Raw genomic sequence first — 19,969 nt, 5'->3', positions numbered from 1 at the left:
CATATTGGCGTGGGACATACAGTATGAAAAAATTCTTACCGGTTGGTAATATTTTGATTTTGTTATTTTAATAATATTTGAAAAACTAATTAAAATCCATTGTTTTGTTCAATAAATTTTTTAATTAGTTCATTTTTGTACCGAAATCTCGAGATTTGTTCAACGATAATTTGCAACGATATCAAAATAGTTTATCTAAAATCAACATCAACATCAACATTCAATGATTATTTAAAAACTAGTTGCAACTTCTTTTGATATGTTTTGTTAGTTTCAATTATTTTAAATGCAACACTTTGATTTTCTTTTACATTGTTATTATCGTTAATTATTTGTTAGTGTCAGTGACTCTTTTTCGATTTTCAAAAACAGTGATTACTATTTTTAATCTTTTTATGTAGCTCGTATTTTTTTTCCTAAAAAATGATTTAACTTGAAACCTCCAAGACATTCGCTATCGGGGTAAAAAATGACTGTGTGTGATCTTTTTCAGAAAGAACTGGATGAAATTTGGTCAAATTTGAATTGAAAGGGCATATTAATATAGGCAAAAGGAAGAAGTCAAGAATCAATTTGATATGTGTGACTACATAACCAAGATTTTTTTATTATTTTTTTAAATTGTGATACTACATACTTGGGTAAGAGATTATCATTTAGTGATTTTAGTGAAATAACACAATTAGAGCTTTCCAATCACAATGAAAAGCTTCAAAAACATAATGGCATCTGATAAATCTAAAAAAAAAATGAAAAGAAGGGCGGCGCAGTGCATGCGACGTAAAAAATAATTGAAAAAAACAAGAAGTTTTGTAAATTATGCTTTTGTATAGAAAATACTGAACAATAAAAAAAAACATATTTTTTGTTGAATTTAAGATAACTCCGACTCCAGGTTATCAAAAATCTTCGGCTCCGACTCCGACTCCGACTCCAGCTCTTAAAATTTAGCCGACTCCGGCTCCGACTCCGACTCCAGCTGTTCGAGTTTTGACGACTCCGACTCCGACTCCGACTCCAGGTCCCCAAAAAGACCCGACTCCACCGACTCCGGCTCCGACTCCGACTCCGACTCCACAGCCCTGCTTTCAAGAATGCCTTTTTTTGGTATTCTGTAAATATAATTTGACAACAAGTAAAAATAAACCCAAACCAAAAATGTTAGAAAATTTGACTTTAACATACCTTTTTCCAGCTTCAAAATGCCTAATTGTCTGCAAAAAAAACATTACTAATTTCGGCCAAATTAGCCGCAAGTTCTTAACACTGTCGATCGTAACTAAAGAAAGTCCATTGAATACGCTAACACACAACCAGTTCATAAAAGCTCCTTCCAAATCAAGAGAAAAGAAAAAAACATGCTCCTGTAAGCTCCCTCTCCCAAAACACAAAAATCCTCTCACAATTTCCTCCCCACGCTCACTCTCACGCACACAAACATACAACCGTTGGTAACCGCTGCGCAATCCCTGCAACACCTCGTCCAACAACAATAACATCGTTGCTGAGAGTGCCTTTTTGCTCAATCTCTGATCAACCGCAAGCAAGTCGGCAGTAACTGGCAGGGGCCCCTGCGCTTCAAGCCCACGCCTATCACCGGTGTGTGTGTGTGCGTTGTTGGGCTTTTTGTCCCGCTTCGACTCCCGTATTTCAAGTGGCATCGGATTTCACACCACCACCTCTGTCCTCTTCTTCGTCTTCTTCGGGTTGGTGTCGTTGAAGCGCGCGCGGGCCCGACCTCTTCAACATATCATTCTACATTTCAACACCTTCGGTTGTTGATTTGATAAAACAGTCTATAACAAACACGGCAAGCGAACGAAACGTGTTGTTGTACCGGGGTGCGTTATCCGCGTGGCTTTCCCGTTTGCGATCCGCGTCCGCGTGGTTCTGTTGTTATTGCCGAATGCCAAGAAGTGTTGATGAAGTTGTAAAGTGAAGAAGCATGTTTGTTTGACTGCACGCAAAGTTCCTAAGTTGGTTTGTTTCGTGAAGAGTGACAAAGTGACCATGCCGCGGCCATCGCGCGAATCTTACGGCGACCAAAAGCCCCCGTACTCGTACATCTCGTTGACCGCGATGGCCATCTGGAGTTCGGCGGAGAAGATGCTACCGCTGAGTGATATCTACAAGTTCATTACGGACCGGTTTCCGTACTACCGGAAGAATACGCAGCGCTGGCAAAACTCGTTGCGGCACAACCTTAGTTTCAACGATTGCTTCATCAAAGTTCCACGCCGGCCGGACAGGCCAGGCAAGGGCGCCTACTGGGCGCTTCATCCACAAGCTTTTGACATGTTCGAGAACGGATCGCTGCTCCGTCGGCGAAAACGCTTCAAACTACACAAGTCCGACAAGGACATCCTGAACGAAGAGCTCGCCGCCCTAGCCAACATCAACCGGATATTCCTGGCGCAAAACTCGGGCGGTGTCACCGGAGGACCGGACGTGTACTGTCCTACCATGGTCGATCCGATCCACCAACCCATGCTACATTCCCCTATCGAACCGCACTCACCCGTGCAAACCGCACCGATCTCGCCGATCTCAATCACCGAAACCACCGTCCCGATGCGACCCAAGCGGGCCTTCACCATCGAGAGTCTCATCACCCCGGACCGAGGTCGCCAAACCCCATCCCTTAAAAAATCATCCCCCAACAAATCCTCCGACAAGCTGAACCTCCTCGACGACCATCCCCGGATACCGTCCCTGTTGCAGCAACTCCCGACGCTCCCACCAGCGACCTCCATCCCGGGAGCCAACATCCCACCCTTCTTCCCCTACCACCATCCGGCCCTGGCCGGCGCCTATGACCTGCCGTTCCACCCGCTGCTCATGATGGCCGCTCCGCACCTCGGAGCCATCCCGCCGCACTATTTCCATCACAGCTCCTATCACAATGTAACGCTACACCCGGGAGCCGGTGAAGGAGGAGGCGGCGGAGGAGGAGATCGAGGGACCGCCGGTAATACCGGAACCGGTTCGACCGCTGGGGCAGCAGCTGGTGGTGGTGGTGCAAACGCAGCTGACTCGTCGTCAGGCCCAACCGACTTGAGCCGGCTTAGCGCAGGGCACGCGCTACGGACGGCGTGAGGAAGGAACCGTGAAAGAGAGACCCGGTGAAACAGAGAAGGAGGAGGTGTCTGTGACAAATCACTCTAACTTGCGATCGAAGGCTGTTTGTTGTTTAGTAACCTATGTAAAAGTGTGTATATTTCGACGTTTTTCTTTCTGTTTTCTATATCCGTAAGTGTAAGATATATTCGTGTGTAATGGAATCCTATAAATGTATTGTAAACAAAGCTGTGGATCGAGTGTTCCTTAAACTGGATTGAAATCGAAGGACAATCTTAAAATATCTTATAACGTCATGATTCGAATTCCCGGACGCTTCGAAACCCGGACACTTCATTTTGTTTTATCAATTATTTGAATATAAGTTCGCATTATGAATGCAAAAACTGTGTTATTTGATGAACTCCAACATCAACTTTCATTTAAAGTTTGTTTGAACGCTGTAGTTAATGTCGAAACAATTAGATACAATAAAATTATAAGTTTACCAAAAATGCGAAACATTTCACTTGAAATATTTCATAGGCGTTCAAAGCACCGGGAAGGCAAAGCAGAAATTTATGGTCAGGATTTCCTTAAATTCTAGCAAATTTTTATATAAACTATCGATTGTTTTGATGTTAACAGCTTATTTGAGACCTAAAGAATGCCATTCAGTAACATTTCAGTCCACATTTGTGCGATTCATAAGTAAAATCGAGTGTCCGGAATTCGAAGCAAAAGTGTCCGGATTTCGAATCAGCTTTTATCAGTGTCCGGGATTCGAAGCACAAGTCATCTTAATTTTGAAATTCTGATGAAAAATTGTTTGAAAAGACATATTTTGCATGCATTTTCTTGAAACTGACTGTTTATACTACATTCTGATGATATTTCTACATTTCCAACTTATTACATGATTTTTGCCAGCTATAACAAAAATGATATGCTACTAAGTGTCCGGATTTCGAATCATGACGTTTTTTATATCAACTTGTTATCGGTTTTGAGATTTGCAACTGAGTTCATGAGCTCAAACTTCATATATATTTGATATCGCGTAGAAATCTTTGGAGTATTGCATCATATAAAATATCTTTAAAAGTCTGCTATTGTCACTTTTTGACGTTCCGAGAAAAACGTGTTTTAATGTTTGATAAAAAAAAACTAGAGCACGCAATGTTAATAATGTCAAACACATTTAGGTTGGCCTACCGTTCTGTACATTGTCCTGAAATTTGGTTGAATTTGGTTGCCAGAGTCGGGCATTAATATGTGACAGAACGTCCTCTGACTAAATTCCTGTTGGTCAGTTGCCGCACTTGCAAAGTGTGATAATATACATAGCACGATCAGATCACAACTACTTTCTTATGTAGAGTGGCAACATCGTACAGCTTTTCAACGACTTTGTCGTATATCTCAGCAATGAAATGTTGGGGATCTACAAAAGACAAAAGGTGAAACATTTGAGTGCGTCAAAAAAGCACACATTTGAGCTAAATTGGATAGGCGGACAGAAAACCAAAGTTTCATATCCCCAGAAGTTCTTCTGAATATTTTAGCCAATTTGGTTAAGAATTCAGGGTGCCCGCTCGATTTCGATTTATTGTCCTTATAATCTTAAATTGAACTAAATTACATTCTATGCGAGATATTGATAGATGATCTGTAAAGGTCGAAAGGTGAATACTGGATAACTAGAAAAATGACGAAAAACTAAATTTGGCATAAGATGCACGTGCGACAAAATAGTACAATATCTCATGCAACTTCTGAGTTTTTTTTTGCAACATTCACGCAAAGAAATAAAAATATATAAGTTTAAATAACATGCCACAACTTCAACATTTAGTGGTAATAATTTTTAGTTTCGCTCTTTTTAAACATCAATATTCTCTATGTTGAATTATGTTAGACAACACATTACAGCACATGCTTTAAGATTTTTGAAACTTTCCTGTAGTGAATTTTGGTTTGAAAAGCGAAACTCTGATAAATTAATAGTTGAAAATATGCATGGTTGAAAAAGTTATGGTTGAATAATACCTCTTTCTAATGTAATTTTATCAAAATTAATGCATCAAAATTGAGTTGTTTCTCACAACCAAAATCAGGATATCAGTGGAATTTTTTACCTTTACTATGTAATTTGTATTGTTATGCGTTAATTTAGGTAAAATTATTTAAAAAGAGGTAATAAAATATTCGGAAAAATTAGTTAAAAATAGGTAATATTCAGTAAATTGTAACAGACACTCAACATCAGAAATATGAATATTTTATATGAGCGAGGGTTCCCCAAACCAATTTTTAGGGAGGAACAGCAACCAAGGAAGTTGTTGTCTTCTTATCTTAAAATTGTTGAACTTACGAACCCATTCCTGTAACAATCTGATTGCAAGAATAGTCAAAGGTAACCCGTACGCAAGACATATGAATCATAAATGTCATTTCTGTAATTTTAAAATTTAAATAAAAAAACAAGACACTTAAAAAGCGTCTTGTCTTCACAATTTAAAATTTTATTCAAAATAACTGTGACAAGCCTTGCTGAAACATTGGATAAAATTCTATTTAAATCTACTGATAATTTATTCTTCAAATTAAATTGAAATAATTGGACAAGGGAAAAGAACAGCAAAACAGCTTTGAAACAGTGAAGATTTGATTTTTATATTTTAATACTATCATTAGGCCGATGCAATTTTTTTTTGCAGTTGTTGTCCTTGTGCGAAAAATAACTTTTGTGGTGCTGTATAGAGAAAATAAACTAAAATTGAAAATATTTTTCATCGAACTTAAACATGTTCAAAATTTATACATTGATTTCAGAAGCACGCAAAATTACGTTGAAATGAGAAATTATTTTAAAAAACACAAATTTTGAAAATAAAAAAATTCAACAGCCTTAACAATGTGAATAAAGCATTTCTTGAAAACCTTGGATATCAATTTAGTTAAGAACCACTCGATCTACTGTAACTGCTGCTGCGATAATCCCTCAAGTTTTCGCAGACGGAACTGAGACTGTAGAAAGATAAGTAAACCAAACGGATACGTAATAGGTATTGAAGGAGTATTAAAAAGATGCAATGTGAATCTTTAGAAGTAAGCAAAACTCCAATCGGTGTACAGATTACAGAATAAGTGTTTATTTATCTAGATGGAAGAGAAATAGAGAAGGAGAGCGTGAATGTCATTCGATTTACTGTAAAGTTGAGGCAATCAGACCTAGAAAAGGTTTGAACTGGCCCCAATAAAGACGGACACAAGTTACTAACTGCGAATTCTGTTATTTTTCGTGATCAAATTCGTATACACTACTATGTAAAACATGCCAATAGCACAATTCAACGTTCGGATGAGCATTCTAAATATATATAAAAATGTATGAAAAACTAAATTGAAAGTGTTTGTTTTTTATCACCACGTATTTGAAGACAGAATTTCTGATTTTTTTTTTGTAAAATAGTCATAAAAGAACCACAATAGAAATTATAACCCCATCATCGATACCAATCAACGAAATCGATATGTGTTTTATTGAAGAGCATCAACGTTTACACCCGCACGTGGTCTTGGAAGAAGCAACCCAAAAACGAAAAGTCATCCCAATGAGTAAGTATTAAATCGTGTGTTAGCTTTCAGAAGTTTCTTCCAAGGTGTGTTCGTTTCATGTGCCGGGAATAGATACAAGCTCAAACAAGATCTGAGCAATTCTGGTGGGCAGATCCGTGAAAATGCTTTCAGGTCTGGTGAGGGGGGCCCTCCAAAATTGGTTAATTCCTGATGTGATGTAATTATTAGGCTCTCCCACTGGGGCAATTAACATGAGCTACCGAATCTTCTTGTGGATGCTTCAGAAGGATGCTGAATCATATTGATCCCCACGGTTTTGGCTCGTGCTGAGCATCGTTTTGGAGCTGTTAATGAGGTACTAAATTAACGAAATCGACCGTTGAGCATTTCTACCATGAATTGACCCGGTATTGCATGATTGTAACAAGAGAAATTCTTGGAATATAAAACAACCAGTTCCTTTCAAAATCACAATAACCCCAAACAATGCACCTCATTCCATCTAAAGTTCACAAAGAAATCCCAAACTAATGTCTTTGCTCCGAGATTGGGCACTGTGAGCAAAATACACCAATTTTTTTAACCTCGAAAAACAGAGCCAAACAATTGAGCTTTTCAAAATTTTCCTCTCAATAGAGGCGTTATTGACGCCCATTTTCGGTCTTGTTGCTCGTCTTTTTTTTCGTTTTGTCATCAAACCCGTTGCTTTCCCCTTGGCTCCCAATTTCCTGCAGCCGCTGGATTTGCTTTTGTGAGGGATGTACATAATGGTATTGTCGAGCAGGATTTTTTTTTTGTTATTATTTCCTACTTAACGGTGTCTCTACTTTCGACAAACTTCACAAACGGCAGCAAACTTTGTGTGGGTAGAGTTCATTGGAATCAACGATCTTTTTGTGGTTAATCTTGTTTTTTCGAATTCATAACAGTTATCTTGGCAACAAATCTAATTGACAGAACGTGTTCTGTTCACTTTATCTTCTTTTGGTCTTTTGGAAATTTCAAAACGTTGAGAATGGAACTTTTGTATCCGTAAATTTGAATCAGAAAAACATTACCAAGAAAAAGTTTCTTTGTATTTTTAGATAATTAATTTTAATCTCAGATCTTTAAAAATATTATTTCAAAGTATGTTTCAAAAGATAAATAGAAAATTGTTTGCAGTTTAACTAATTTAGATAGACCTCGTAACTGCTTCAGTGGCAGTGCGTGGTCGAATGGTTACGCTGTCCGCTTTGTAAGAGGATGATTCTGGGTTCGATTCCCATCTGCTCCAACTTTCCATTGGATGAGGAAGTAAAATGTCGGTCCCGGCCTTGGTTGTTAGGCCGTTAAGTCATTCCAGGTGTAGGAGTCGTCTCCATGCGATAAGTACAAACAACACACCAAACCAAGCCTATTCCGGTGGAATCGCTGGCGGCGGTTGGACTCGCAATCCAAAGGTCGTCAGTTTAAACACTGGGGTGGCAGGTTCCTTCGAGTAGAAAGAGGTTTGGGCGCTCTCCCCATTCAAGCTTTCGGACTCCTAGGTTCGAGCAGAAACTTGTAATAGAGACCACAAAAGACGTGACTCCTAGGTTCGAGCAGAAACTTGTAATAGAGACCACAAAAGACCCGGGGGTCGTTAATGTGGATGGTTTGATTTTTTGATTCGTAACTGCTTCAACATTTTACTATAGATATTTAGTGTTCACTATTTATTTATCGTTGTGAAATCATATTTATTTTTGTAATATTCAAAATAATAAACTGAGATTCCGTAAATGCCAGTCAAAACGGAATAATGTTTATTTATATTATTGCCTTTACCTAAAAAAATTGAATATTGCAAATTTTTCGGAATATTTTTTATTAGCGTAAAATAGATTTTTTTTGCGTTTCCGTCACGAAACTATTTGGTTTTCCTGTCATTCTGGAAAAACGAAACGACCTACTTTTCTTTATCAAAAAAAAAGGAGGTAATTTTAAGATACAAGGGCTGAATAGTTATTCTTTTTAGCACTATGATGGGTGCTGAAAATTTGTTAATTTTAGCACTTGTTCAAAAAGAAATACTTTTCAATATTGTTGATTGATTGATTGATTGGATGAATTGACTGAAAATTTAGCTCAAAATTCCTTTCAAAGAGTGTTTTTTACAAAGCTTTTTGCTAATGTCCAACTATGAAGGAAACATCACATGCAACAACTTTTTCTACTTTTAAAAATAACTTTTTTTTATGAAATGACAAAAAACTGTCAATTGGAATCAATTCTATTTCTAGTGCTTCCCTCATTAAAAAAAAATTAATAAGTATTTTTGTTCGTAATTCGATTAGTAATTCATACACCTATCAATTAAAATTTCCAAATTCGATCCATTATAATTTTTTTAAATATAAATATAAAAAAATTGAATATTGAAAAAATTAAAATTAAAAAACCCTCCTTTCGTTTAACTATCCACCACCTATTTGCTATTTCGTAGGTTATTTTGTAACTTTTTTCCTTCAGTAGATTTATTCGATTCATTAAGCACCCGCTAACTCTGATCCCAACTTTGAATTAATCAGCTATTGAAAGTAGTCCACATCTCAGCTTAGGATAGTAACAACGAAATAAATGAAATGAAAAATTAAAAATAAACAACAACAACCCTGAAGACGAAAAATAAACAAAATCTTGCTCCTATCATTCCAAAACACAGCATTGAGTTTTTGAAGTTATTGTTATCTGTCATTTGAAATTTTAAAATCTGACTTTTCACTAGAGTTATAGAGCAATTTTTGCGAAAACCAGAAAAGAATTTTATTTGTTATTTTTTTTTTTGGTTGACATTTTTTGAGGCTTTTGATGACCAAAGAAAGCATTTTGCATCATGGGACGAACCCATACAAATCACCATACAATTTTGAGAAATTATTATCTCGGAAAGGGATTTATAAGGTTTTGGTGTGGACAAATCAGAAAAAAATATTTACAATCTTGAAAAAATACCCATTTTTATTTAATATTGTAAAAAATGAGCGAAATTTCCGAAATCTATTTTGTATTTTTTTAGGGAAAAAACATGTTTTCAAGGAGTTTTTGTGACATTGAAAATAGGATAAATAGTGGCCGAGATATCGTCAGTTGACAAATTAAGAAAAATTGGAAATACCTAGAAATTTTTTCAAAGGATCGTATACGTCAAAAACACAACAGTGTCTTTATTTCTGAGTTAATTTTGCAACAATTGCTTCCAAGATGCAGAATCGTAAAGTATCCAGTATAACGCCATTATAATTCAACTTCAAAGTTCCACCCTATGGGGACTCTCCTAGCTCACCATCGAGTTGTTCCGAGGTGTCCCAAAAAGCCGAAACATACCTCCCGGTGCCTGGCGGTCTGCTCGTTTCAAGTGGATCGACCAGAAGATGAAAGCCCGCGATCCGTGCGCAATCTTCGATGCCGGAGTTTGTGCCAAGTCATCCACCGCAGCCAGTCCCAAGCAGTCTGCTTCGAGACATTCTGGAATTTGATAGGGCAGCGGGGGTGGCAATCGAGAGGCGAGATGCCACGATCCATTAGGTTGGAAGTGATCGGTTGATCGTTTTAGAGGTTATTAGTGGTTATTAGTGGGACACGAGTCCGTGAAGTTGGGAACGATTTGTGATCGATTGTGATCGCAGCCAGCGCCGGTTGAAAGTTTGGAGGCTACTTCTCTTTTTTCTGGGGATTGAATGCGTTCCAAGGATCTAGTGTGTGGACATGATTCGGGGAGTGCCGTGTTGATTTTGGCAAGTGATGGCCGAAAATGGGTCTCTCGAAGGGGGAGATTGATGGCGTTGATAGGCTAGGACTGACGAGGGCAAGAGCAAGGTCAAGGGGTGGGTTTTGAGCGATTTTGAGCTAATAGTTTTACTAACTGTTGAAGTTAGTTAATGTAGAATGTAGGTCATTTGACTGAATCAGATTTCCCAGTTATTTTCAAATATTATTTTGACTCGAATAAACCACTCATGTAATTATGATAATGCCCTACTTGGTAAAGTCACAAAACTTTCCTCAATTCTCCTCGGGATAAAACATCCATTAGTCGTTCTGTTTTGTTTCGCGGTAGATGTTCCCAAATTACCCACAAATACCGCTGAATTCTCATGCTTAAAAATGCACCGGAACCATCCCATTCCAAAGCCATGCCCAAGCTCGAAGAAGTGGAATCGTAAATAATGAATTATTAATTAGTTGGTTGTTTTTAAATTAGACAGCATTAATAAATATCAAAATCAACATGCCGTTGCCACAGCTATTCGTTGGTTGGTTGCCTCATTGCACTGTACCCACACCAAAGTGCAGCTGTTTGCCGCCAAGAATTGGCCCCTTCAAGAACCACCAGATTTTGAGGTTACGCCCTCTCCAAGGTTTCTCCAAAACCAAAAAAATAAAGCCGCTTTCCTCCACCTTTCTTCATCGTTTCCTGGCGTGCAGTTGTAAAGTAAAAATAAACCGGCTTTTCCGCGACTTCATAATCATGATCATAAAAACATAATTTGAATTTTATCGCACCCTCTTTCTCTCTCTCTCTTGCGCAGGTTGCACTTGGGGTCACCACAAATTGGGGAAAAGCGCCTCCGACGAACACACAGTTTGTGGATGAGTTTAATGACTGCAACCCGAAACGATCGACGACGACTAGTTAGTATTTTTTCTTGAAAGAGCATTGCGCGCCATGATGAACTGTAAGCGTGCATCGTAAAAGTGAATGATAGTACTGGTTTTGTGCCCCCCAACCCGGAACGGGTTAGGGCAGGTTCTTGATGGGTGCATTTGGGAAAAGGGTTGTTGGTAGCACCACCGGACGAGTTCAATGACATTTTCTAGGGTCGCAGGTGGAGGGAGCAAGTGAAAAATGGCGCACAAATGTGGTTGAATGTGGTTCAACTAAACTATATCTCAAAATGTTTCAAAAAATAATTTGCATTAAATTTAAAGATTTTTTGAAATGCATCAAATTTCCCGGGGCTATACAAATCCCGAGAAATGGGAATTTTTCAACATTTTTCCAAGGAAACTGGTAATTTATTAAAAAATTGTTCTGATCCTGGTTTTAATTATAATTTGCAACAAAATTGTAAAGGATAGAAACTTGCTTGTAAAAAAATCATACAAAGTCAAGATTTTTTTCTCATGCTTTGATTCGTACCTAGGAATGAAATTGAATGATACATTTTTAATTAAAATTGATCATCAGTATTTTTTGATGTTGTGAAATACATTATTTGTGTTCAGAGAGTATTCAGAATGTTTCCATGAACAATAATTAAATGAAAATCATTCAGAAATAATATTTCATATTACAAATAACTTTTACAGATCAAGTCTTACTGGTTAGCTCTTGAAAAAAGCGTAAGCGTTTTACTTTTTCCGTGGCAATCTAACCTCTCGTGCTTTCTACTTGAAACACTTTTTCATGAAATTACAACTTAATGTTTTCAATATTTGGAGCGAGTTTTTGAGGTAAAACTGGCTACTTTTGTCATATGAAATGTGTTGACAAATTTCAAGAAAAAAAAATAAAAGAAGACCAAAACTGAAAAAGTATAAAGATTGAAAAAAGAGCCATGGTTTCAATATTTTAATAAAAAAAGTGTTTTAAAATGCATTATACAGTTGTTTTGCAATCATTAGTTTTCAAAATATCTAAATATTAACGAAAATTTTATTTTTTGCGACCAATTTTGAAGGGAGGGGGCGACATAAACTTTGAAAAATATTTGCAACTGCCTTATTATAAATTCTCTTAAAAAATAATTTTGTCACAAAAGTTTATGTCAAAAACAAAAAATGCCACTTAATAGGATTCCACAGCATACGTTATATGGAATATTCTCAGATGTTTAGCAGGTTGAGCACTCGCTCCTAACTTAATTTAGTTTGCTGATTTTCACTATTTAATAAACTATTTTGTAAAACTTTTGATAGAAACATGCTTACTTACTTCCTATTGAGCTATTTATCACTCGATATTAATTGAAAACGCTTTTTATGAGCTATAATTGAACTTCAAAGTGCTGATATGCTAACATTAGATGCACGATGGAATTAGATGCTGGTCCTCTAGTTGAATAAAAATCGGTCTAGTGGAAGATTTTGAAGAAAACTATAACTATAATAAAATCCGTTAAACATTGTTGTTACTCCATTGCATAAATATCAAATATTTATAACGCTGAAAAATATTGGTTAGAATAAAAAAAATAGCTCAAAAAACAAAAATCAAAGATCTCCAGGAATCAAGCTTAGTTCAAACTCAAGTGTATTTTAATATGAATATGAATATGAAAACGAGTCATGAAACAAAACTAATATTTTCTTACGGCCAAGAAATTTGTATAATTTATCGTCAATTAGTTCCGCCACTCAAGTTCCATTCCCAGGCACCGATTCCAACGATCAACACTTGCTCCCAAATGACTTCGTCCATCATTCCCAAGCCCCACTTGAAGTAGAATAGAAATGAAGGAAAGAGAACCATTTCACACATCAGTTTCAAGAATTTATGAAGCGTCACCATAATTAGACATCGGTCGGACTAGTACCTCAAATATTTCCTCAACCCAACTGGGCTATCCAAATCATCCCCAACTGTGTACCCCCGGGGGTGTCTTTCTTTTTCTCTCTCTCAATAGGTACTCCCGAAGATCAATCTCCAAGCCCAATTGATCCGATCGTCGCGGAACCCCACCGTAGCATGAAAGCTCTCAATTTTCCCCCCTTTGCGTTGTTCCCAGGCGGTAAATTGGATTTGTACAAATCGGACGCGGTTGGTTCAAAATCAGCGTCTTCCCAAATATTTTCCCGACTCGAATCCGATTCAGTCCGCATTCCCCTTTGTGGAAGGGGGGAGGTGTTGTTGGCCACTCCCGGTAGAACAAAGCGAAACTCAATTCGGTTGGTGCCATCGACCCAAAACGGTTCGATTTGACGCTTTGGTTAATCATCCGGACCAAATTACTCAATTTCTTGAGTTCTTGAAAAAAGCGACAAAGGCGATCCGGAGAACCGCAGCGAGCCCGGGTTTGTCCGCCGGATTACGCCCTCTTAAGAAGCACACAATGGGCCGGGATGATTAAATTTCAACGGTTGTTAGCACCACACTCACATCGAGAACTAAACTGGCCAATCATCCTGTCGACCGCGGGGAACCCAGGGGGACGTTCACATTTATGATGTATCTGTCAAAGGAACGCTTTTGACCACAACCACCGTTTTGAAACCTTCATGATCTCCAGAAGCCAGATGCTGTCCACGGCGCGGCCCGGGAAGTGATCAATTTGTGGCCACTTGGGTGTTCTTTAGTGGTTTGCTCATTTTGCCTAAATAATTGCATTAAATTATAACGACCCAGGGTAATCTGCTTGCATGAGCGCCAATCACCTTCTGGATGAACCTAACCTCAAACGAACGCGAGAAGAACCCACACTTTGGCCCCTGTGTTCAGGGAAGCCATTGACTTCGTCCATCATTCATTTTGGGTCGTCCCAAGCTAAACAACGGGCACCATCGTCTAACCATAACCAAAAAAAAAAGAGCAGCAGCAAACAACAGAAAGCGATTATACACCACCCCACGCTAATAAATTAGATGATGAATTTATGCTAAACACGCAAATTAAACATAAGCTCGCGGGCTTTTATTTATTTTCCGTCCCATTTTGGCTGCCAAGATAGTCTAGTTTAGTTTTGCTCAGCGAGTTTGTCTTTGACGCTTTCTTGTGTGTGGAGGTGGTAAAATTGTACATTTATTTTGCTGTTTGTTTACAGGAAAGAATTAATAGTTACTTACTTAAACATATGATTCATTCGAAATTTGTTTAAAATACATATTCATTGATTTTTATTTTTGAAAAACTTGTCAACGGCCAACTGGGGCTAAATCTGATTCCAGTACATTTTTTTGAAATAGGGGAAAGTGGGGCAAGTGTAACAAGCTAAGGAAATGCTCGTTATAACCCATTAAAAACGTTTAAAAAATCTGTCGGATTTTTTAGAATCATCTTATTCCAGGTCTTGGCTGAGACTTTGATAAAACAAGTTTTTTAAAAAATCTGTTTTTAATGTAAAAAATTGATTTTAAAATTTTTGATTTTTCGTACGTTTTACTCAACTAGTGGGGCAAGACGAACAACCCGTTGGGGCAAGAGGAACAATGCATGAAAAAACGTGCTAATTTACTAACAATTGAACTATTATCACTTAGATACATCAGATTAGGATGTATTTGAAACGTTTCTTTCATTTTTAGATTAAATAATAATATTTTACTAAAAATTTGACCGTTTTTACCAAAAAAAATATTACTTAAATGATAAATAGTAAATTTTCATGATATTATTATATCGTGTATGGGCAATTTTTTAAACAATTGTTTATCAGTTTTTAAGAACTTTTATGTATTTTTTTCACAATAAAATTTGTCGCTGCAGCAATTCGTATTTTTTTCCATACTAAAAATCCATATGGTACACTTGCCCCACCTAAACAAGATTTTTTAATAGCTCTCTAGAAAAATAACCAAAACATAAATCATACTTTATAATACGTGCAAGTCATTGGTAGGGACATTTCCGATCTAGGAAAAATAGCATTTTGATAAAATGAGCCTTAAAACGAATCCTAAGCCTTATTTTGTACTTTCCAAATATTATAAGGAAACAAAGGTTTTGAAAAAAACTTCATTCAATCTTATGCCCCGTGGCTTTTACGTCGTTTTGGCGGTTATGTGGTAGTAGAATCAGCTAAATGCATTGCTAGCAACAATTCCTCATACTGGAAATAATAAAAATTGTAAAAATTACGGCCTTTCGAGCGATTGTTCCTCTTGCCCCATATGGTCGTCTTGCCCCACCTTCCCATATTTTCAAATTTGTAATCGAAAAGTATTTTACCGATTTTTGAATTACATTTTAATACTTAATGTAGGAGACCCACCCCTGAAAAAAATATATTTTTTGAAAAGCTGAGAAAACTTACTGCAATTTCCTCTCTAAAACTTCGAAAATCGGACAGTCATCGGGCAGAAAATGAGTTTTTCTAAGTGACACCTTATTAGCCTGTAATTTTCATCTGACGATATTTCGGAAACTATTGGTTTGATATAAAATTAAACTTTTATGATTTTTTTCTGATCCTTTCAATAAATTATTTAAAAAGCTAACTTTTGAAAAGGTTTACAAATAGATAATTTTCCTATTTTCATATTATGGATGAAATTTTATGATTTTGAAATAAATTGAGATGTTGGAGTTATAAAATTGGAAACAAAATTAGCTACGACCTGTAACTTTCTCTAGAAAAACGCTTTTAACCGTTGATTATTTTTTTTTCACGTATAGCTTGGTTCTTAACATACGTTGAAAATAAAAATAAAGATGTAGTTGGAAGAATTGAACTTTGCTAACTGGATTTTCAGCCAAAAGTGATATTATAACGAAAAAGTATTTCCTCAGGTGGATTAATCCCCTCATTTTAATGTGGTTCGTTTCCGCTCCGGAATGGCAAAATGTGAGCAGGGCTTCCATTTCGTGTGGTGTGGTGTTATCTGCGCGCGTGTTTATGAAGTTCATTCCCCAAAAGTTTGTGGGGCAGGTATACTGGCTAGAACCGGCAATCTGCAGCTCAAATCAGCGCGAAATATAGAAACAAATGTTTGCTCATCAAGCTCATTCTTTTATTTAGGGTTTGATTTACGAGCATGGTGTGCGAAGGAACAGTTTGACAGTTTTTTTATGCACTAGCTATTTTGGAGGTTGTTTCATGTTATGGCAGTTATATTGTTCTCATCTAACTGACGTTTATACTAGTCTCACAAAATCTAATCTTTCAAATTCGAACCCTATATACCATTTAAAAAACCAACTATTTTATTTAAAGCAAAACGTCATGATTAACATAGAGAATTTCTAGAGTATTATTCAAAGGTCCTATAAAAAACCAAATAGCTTATAGGACCTTTAAAAAAAAACTTAAGATTTGTAACAAGAATGTTTCATCATGCACGCTGTTGAACTGAAATGTTTGAAAATCATTTAGCCTTGACGTAACATAAAAGGTCAACCATCTATTAGCTAAGATAAACAGAAACCGATAGCTTGTCACCTATCTGGACCAAAAATCGCTGCCGGAACCTCCGTTGAACTTAACCGGCTCTCGAGGGGCTCAACTAATGACACCTGTGTGTAGCTAATGCCGAAACACTTTGTTTGGTTTGGCAATCTGTTCCGAGCGCAGCCGCCCGCGGCCGTCGTTGAGCTGAGCCGACTTCGATCATCGGCGCAGAGCCACTTCAGGTGATGAACCCCAGCGCGAGATGAGATGATTTATGATCCTGGACAACCATTACGATCATCAACACCATCGCGCAACGGCTTTGACGGTTGGGGGCTTCTTTTCTTAAAAGGTTGCTTTTTTTTCTTGTTTCGTTTCCCAACATTTGATAAGGTGTTACTTTTTACCTGCCCCGAAAGTCAGCTTTATTTGATTGTGCAGTGCACAATGTGTGATCCTCGGGATGGTTGTTTTTTTATTACTGGTCAAACGAAGTCTTTTTTGTTGTCGATTTTATAACAGCTACTTTGGTTCTCATGATCATGAGTTTGAGAAACCTGCCTACTGCACGGTTTGTTAGGAGCGTGAAATATTTGGATCAAAAGCCGGTTTGCCGCTTATTTTTCAAGGCTCTTTTTTCTCAAAAGAGGAAAATTTTGTTTGCTCATTTATTATCCTTCAAGGCTGATCGAAGCACTTCAATTGAATTTCGATTCTTCACCTTAATCGCTTTTAGAGCGGACAATGAAAGCCCCTTTAAAGTACACTCATTTAAGAATAAATCCAAATAAAGCACCAATTTGGCCAACCTCGACCAAGATCCTTGAAGCGTGAAATTTCACGAAAAACTCAACACGAAATCGATACCGTCAGTTTCACCGGTATCTCAAAAAATCGATCATCATTACGGTCCAGAAATTGCCGCGGACGTTCACTTGTTGCATGTGACTTTTCTGCTCGGCGAGCTGGTCAAGCTGGTTACCCATATATTCATAAGCCATAATGTATGCCTTTTTATGATCATCAAATTAGCTCGCAAATATCCCTCCTCTCCGATGTTTTCGCCACGGCTTGTAAAATATTTGTCTTTATGCCTTAAAGATTTTTTTTTTGTACTTTCACGTTTTTTTTTCACCAAAAGATCGCTGTTGAAAAATGCTGATAATTAGTGGACGACGATAATTGGGTGTGGGATTGTTTCGATAAAAACGAGGAAACAAAAATAATTCTAAAATTGCTTAGTTAATAAAAAAAAATGACAGACAAAGCCGCGGAAAAGTCCTCAATCAGAGTAAAAATAAAATATTAATTTTGTATGGACAATTTTCCACGAGGGGGAAAGGGGGTTGAGAATTCCAAAAAAGTGTCCACGTGGTTTGTGGATGGTCCCTTAATCCATTTTTGTTTCAGGAGGTCATTTTGAGCAACTTTTGTTATACGAAATATTTACTTTTCTTGATTTATGTTTTCTTGTTTCATTTGTAGTATTTTAAGTTGCATTTCTCTTGTTTAATTTATATTTGTTTCTGATAGTATTAAGCTTACTCTACCACCTCCTATCATTGGCTTTTACGTTTCAAGTTTTTTCGGGTTTTTAATGCCATCTTTTCATTTTTTTTCTTATTTTCCTTTTATCTACTGTAAAATGACACCATAAACAAAAATTGTAGAAAATTTTAGGGAAAAACAAAACAAATTAATTTTTAGAAAAATGTCCATAGGGACCATCCATAAACCACGTGGACACTTTTTTAGGAATTCACCCGCCATTTCGACGTTCTGAATACAACGCGTTTTAATATTTGACCTTCATTAAACAAAAACTAGAGCACGCAATGTAAACAACAACAAACACGTTTTGGCCGATTTTTGCGTGACATACTTTATGGATGACGCCTTACATCAATTTTCACGGAGTGACAAGATAGCATGACAAGATTGAAACTTCTTTCATATGAAGAGCGACAACAATGCACGGAGTTTTTTTTTGGTTTTTATTGAATATCTCAGGATTGAAATCGAATTTTGGGGATCTATGAATGTCAAAAGGTGAGGCATTGTTAGCTGCACAAAATGGCGTTCTTAACTCAATTTGGCCCAAAATGCACGTGCGACAAGTTAGCACGACGGCGACGATATAACCTTACTCAATGTATCTAGGTGGACGATACTGTTAAAGCTTCCAAATGGTGAGTCAAAGGACTTGTAATCAATCCCCGTTATCGGCGCTTGAATTTATTTTTTTGAGAGTTGAAGTCTGTTTTTTTAAGTCACTTGATTCCCAGAAATAAATTCAAATTGACAAACCAACAATGTCATTTCAGCGAAACCCCCGTATCACATTGCTTAACAACATAAATGCTCAATTACAACAATAACAACAAAAAAACTGGAGAAAACCTGTAGTCACTCGCGAGAGAGACCCTGTCACCACGGCCATTGTTATTTACCGAGGGTGGCTGTTGACATGCGATTGAACCTTCCTCCCTGTTCCTCCAACTTGACTCGTTTTCTGTTTACATTCATCGGTGGTAGTTCCACACACACACTTACATGCACGTGTACGGTGGTTCCGGGGTTGGTTGGGAAGACCCCGCAGATAAGTGGCCGGCGTCTTCAAAAGTTTTTTTTTTTTTCAATAAAGTACTTTTTCCACCTGGGTTGCCACCTTAAGAGGGGGACTGGTTCGAGCTGAGGAGGAGTCCCAAGTGCACGAAGTATCGTTTTGTATTATTTATAGTAGCTTTCCATTATGTGTGGGGAGTTGAGCTCTTTGGCGTTTTTGGTGGCAGATTTCACAGACAAATAGATGTGGATGTTTAAAGTAGTCAAGCCATAGTCAAGTCATAGTCAAGTCATAGTCAAGCCAAAGTCAATTTCAAGTGTCAAAAAACAGTCTACTTGTCTATGCTGGCCCTATTTTCCGGTACACTCCGTGATGCACAATGGTGGCACAAAAGTGCACCGCAATCGCATGATGACGACTGTGCAATCCATATATTGACTGAGTAAATTGAATTTCGGAATTACCGCTTCTCGGAACCCCTCTTCTTTATGGCTACTTTTTTTGCCGGTGAAGTCAATACTTTTGCGCTGAATGTTTTAAACGCCTTTTCGAAAAAAAAGTAATTTTTGCATGTTGCACGAACCCCCGGATCGGTAAACTTTTGCAACCCCGTTTTTATCAGCAAACGACCCATCCCAGAGGGGTAACCTTTTCCGTGGAAGTCGTCGCAGAACAACCAGTTTACTAAAATATACAA

At 37.5% G+C, this 19,969-nt stretch overlaps 1 protein-coding gene across 1 annotated transcript; it reads left to right on the top strand.

The window, feature by feature from the left end:
- The first annotated feature begins 1,572 nt into the window (after window positions 1-1,572).
- On the top strand, window positions 1,573-3,304 carry LOC6046145 (fork head domain-containing protein FD4). The gene has a single exon (XM_001863344.2). The coding sequence runs from the start codon at window positions 2,011-2,013 to the stop codon at window positions 3,094-3,096; it is 1,086 nt and encodes a 361-aa protein (XP_001863379.2). The 5' UTR covers window positions 1,573-2,010; the 3' UTR covers window positions 3,097-3,304.
- The last annotated feature ends 16,665 nt before the right edge of the window (window positions 3,305-19,969 follow it).

The sequence above is a fragment of the Culex quinquefasciatus genome, chromosome 1 (assembly GCF_015732765.1).
Source record: "Culex quinquefasciatus strain JHB chromosome 1, VPISU_Cqui_1.0_pri_paternal, whole genome shotgun sequence".
Taxonomy (NCBI): Eukaryota; Metazoa; Arthropoda; class Insecta; order Diptera; family Culicidae; genus Culex; species Culex quinquefasciatus.
This window is presented reverse-complemented; position numbering and strand designations above follow the sequence as displayed.

Excerpts from the sequence above, each read along its gene's own strand:
- LOC6046145 (XM_001863344.2), top strand. The coding sequence starts at position 2,011 with ATGCCGCGGCCATCGCGCGAATCTTACGGCGACCAAAAGCCCCCGTAC.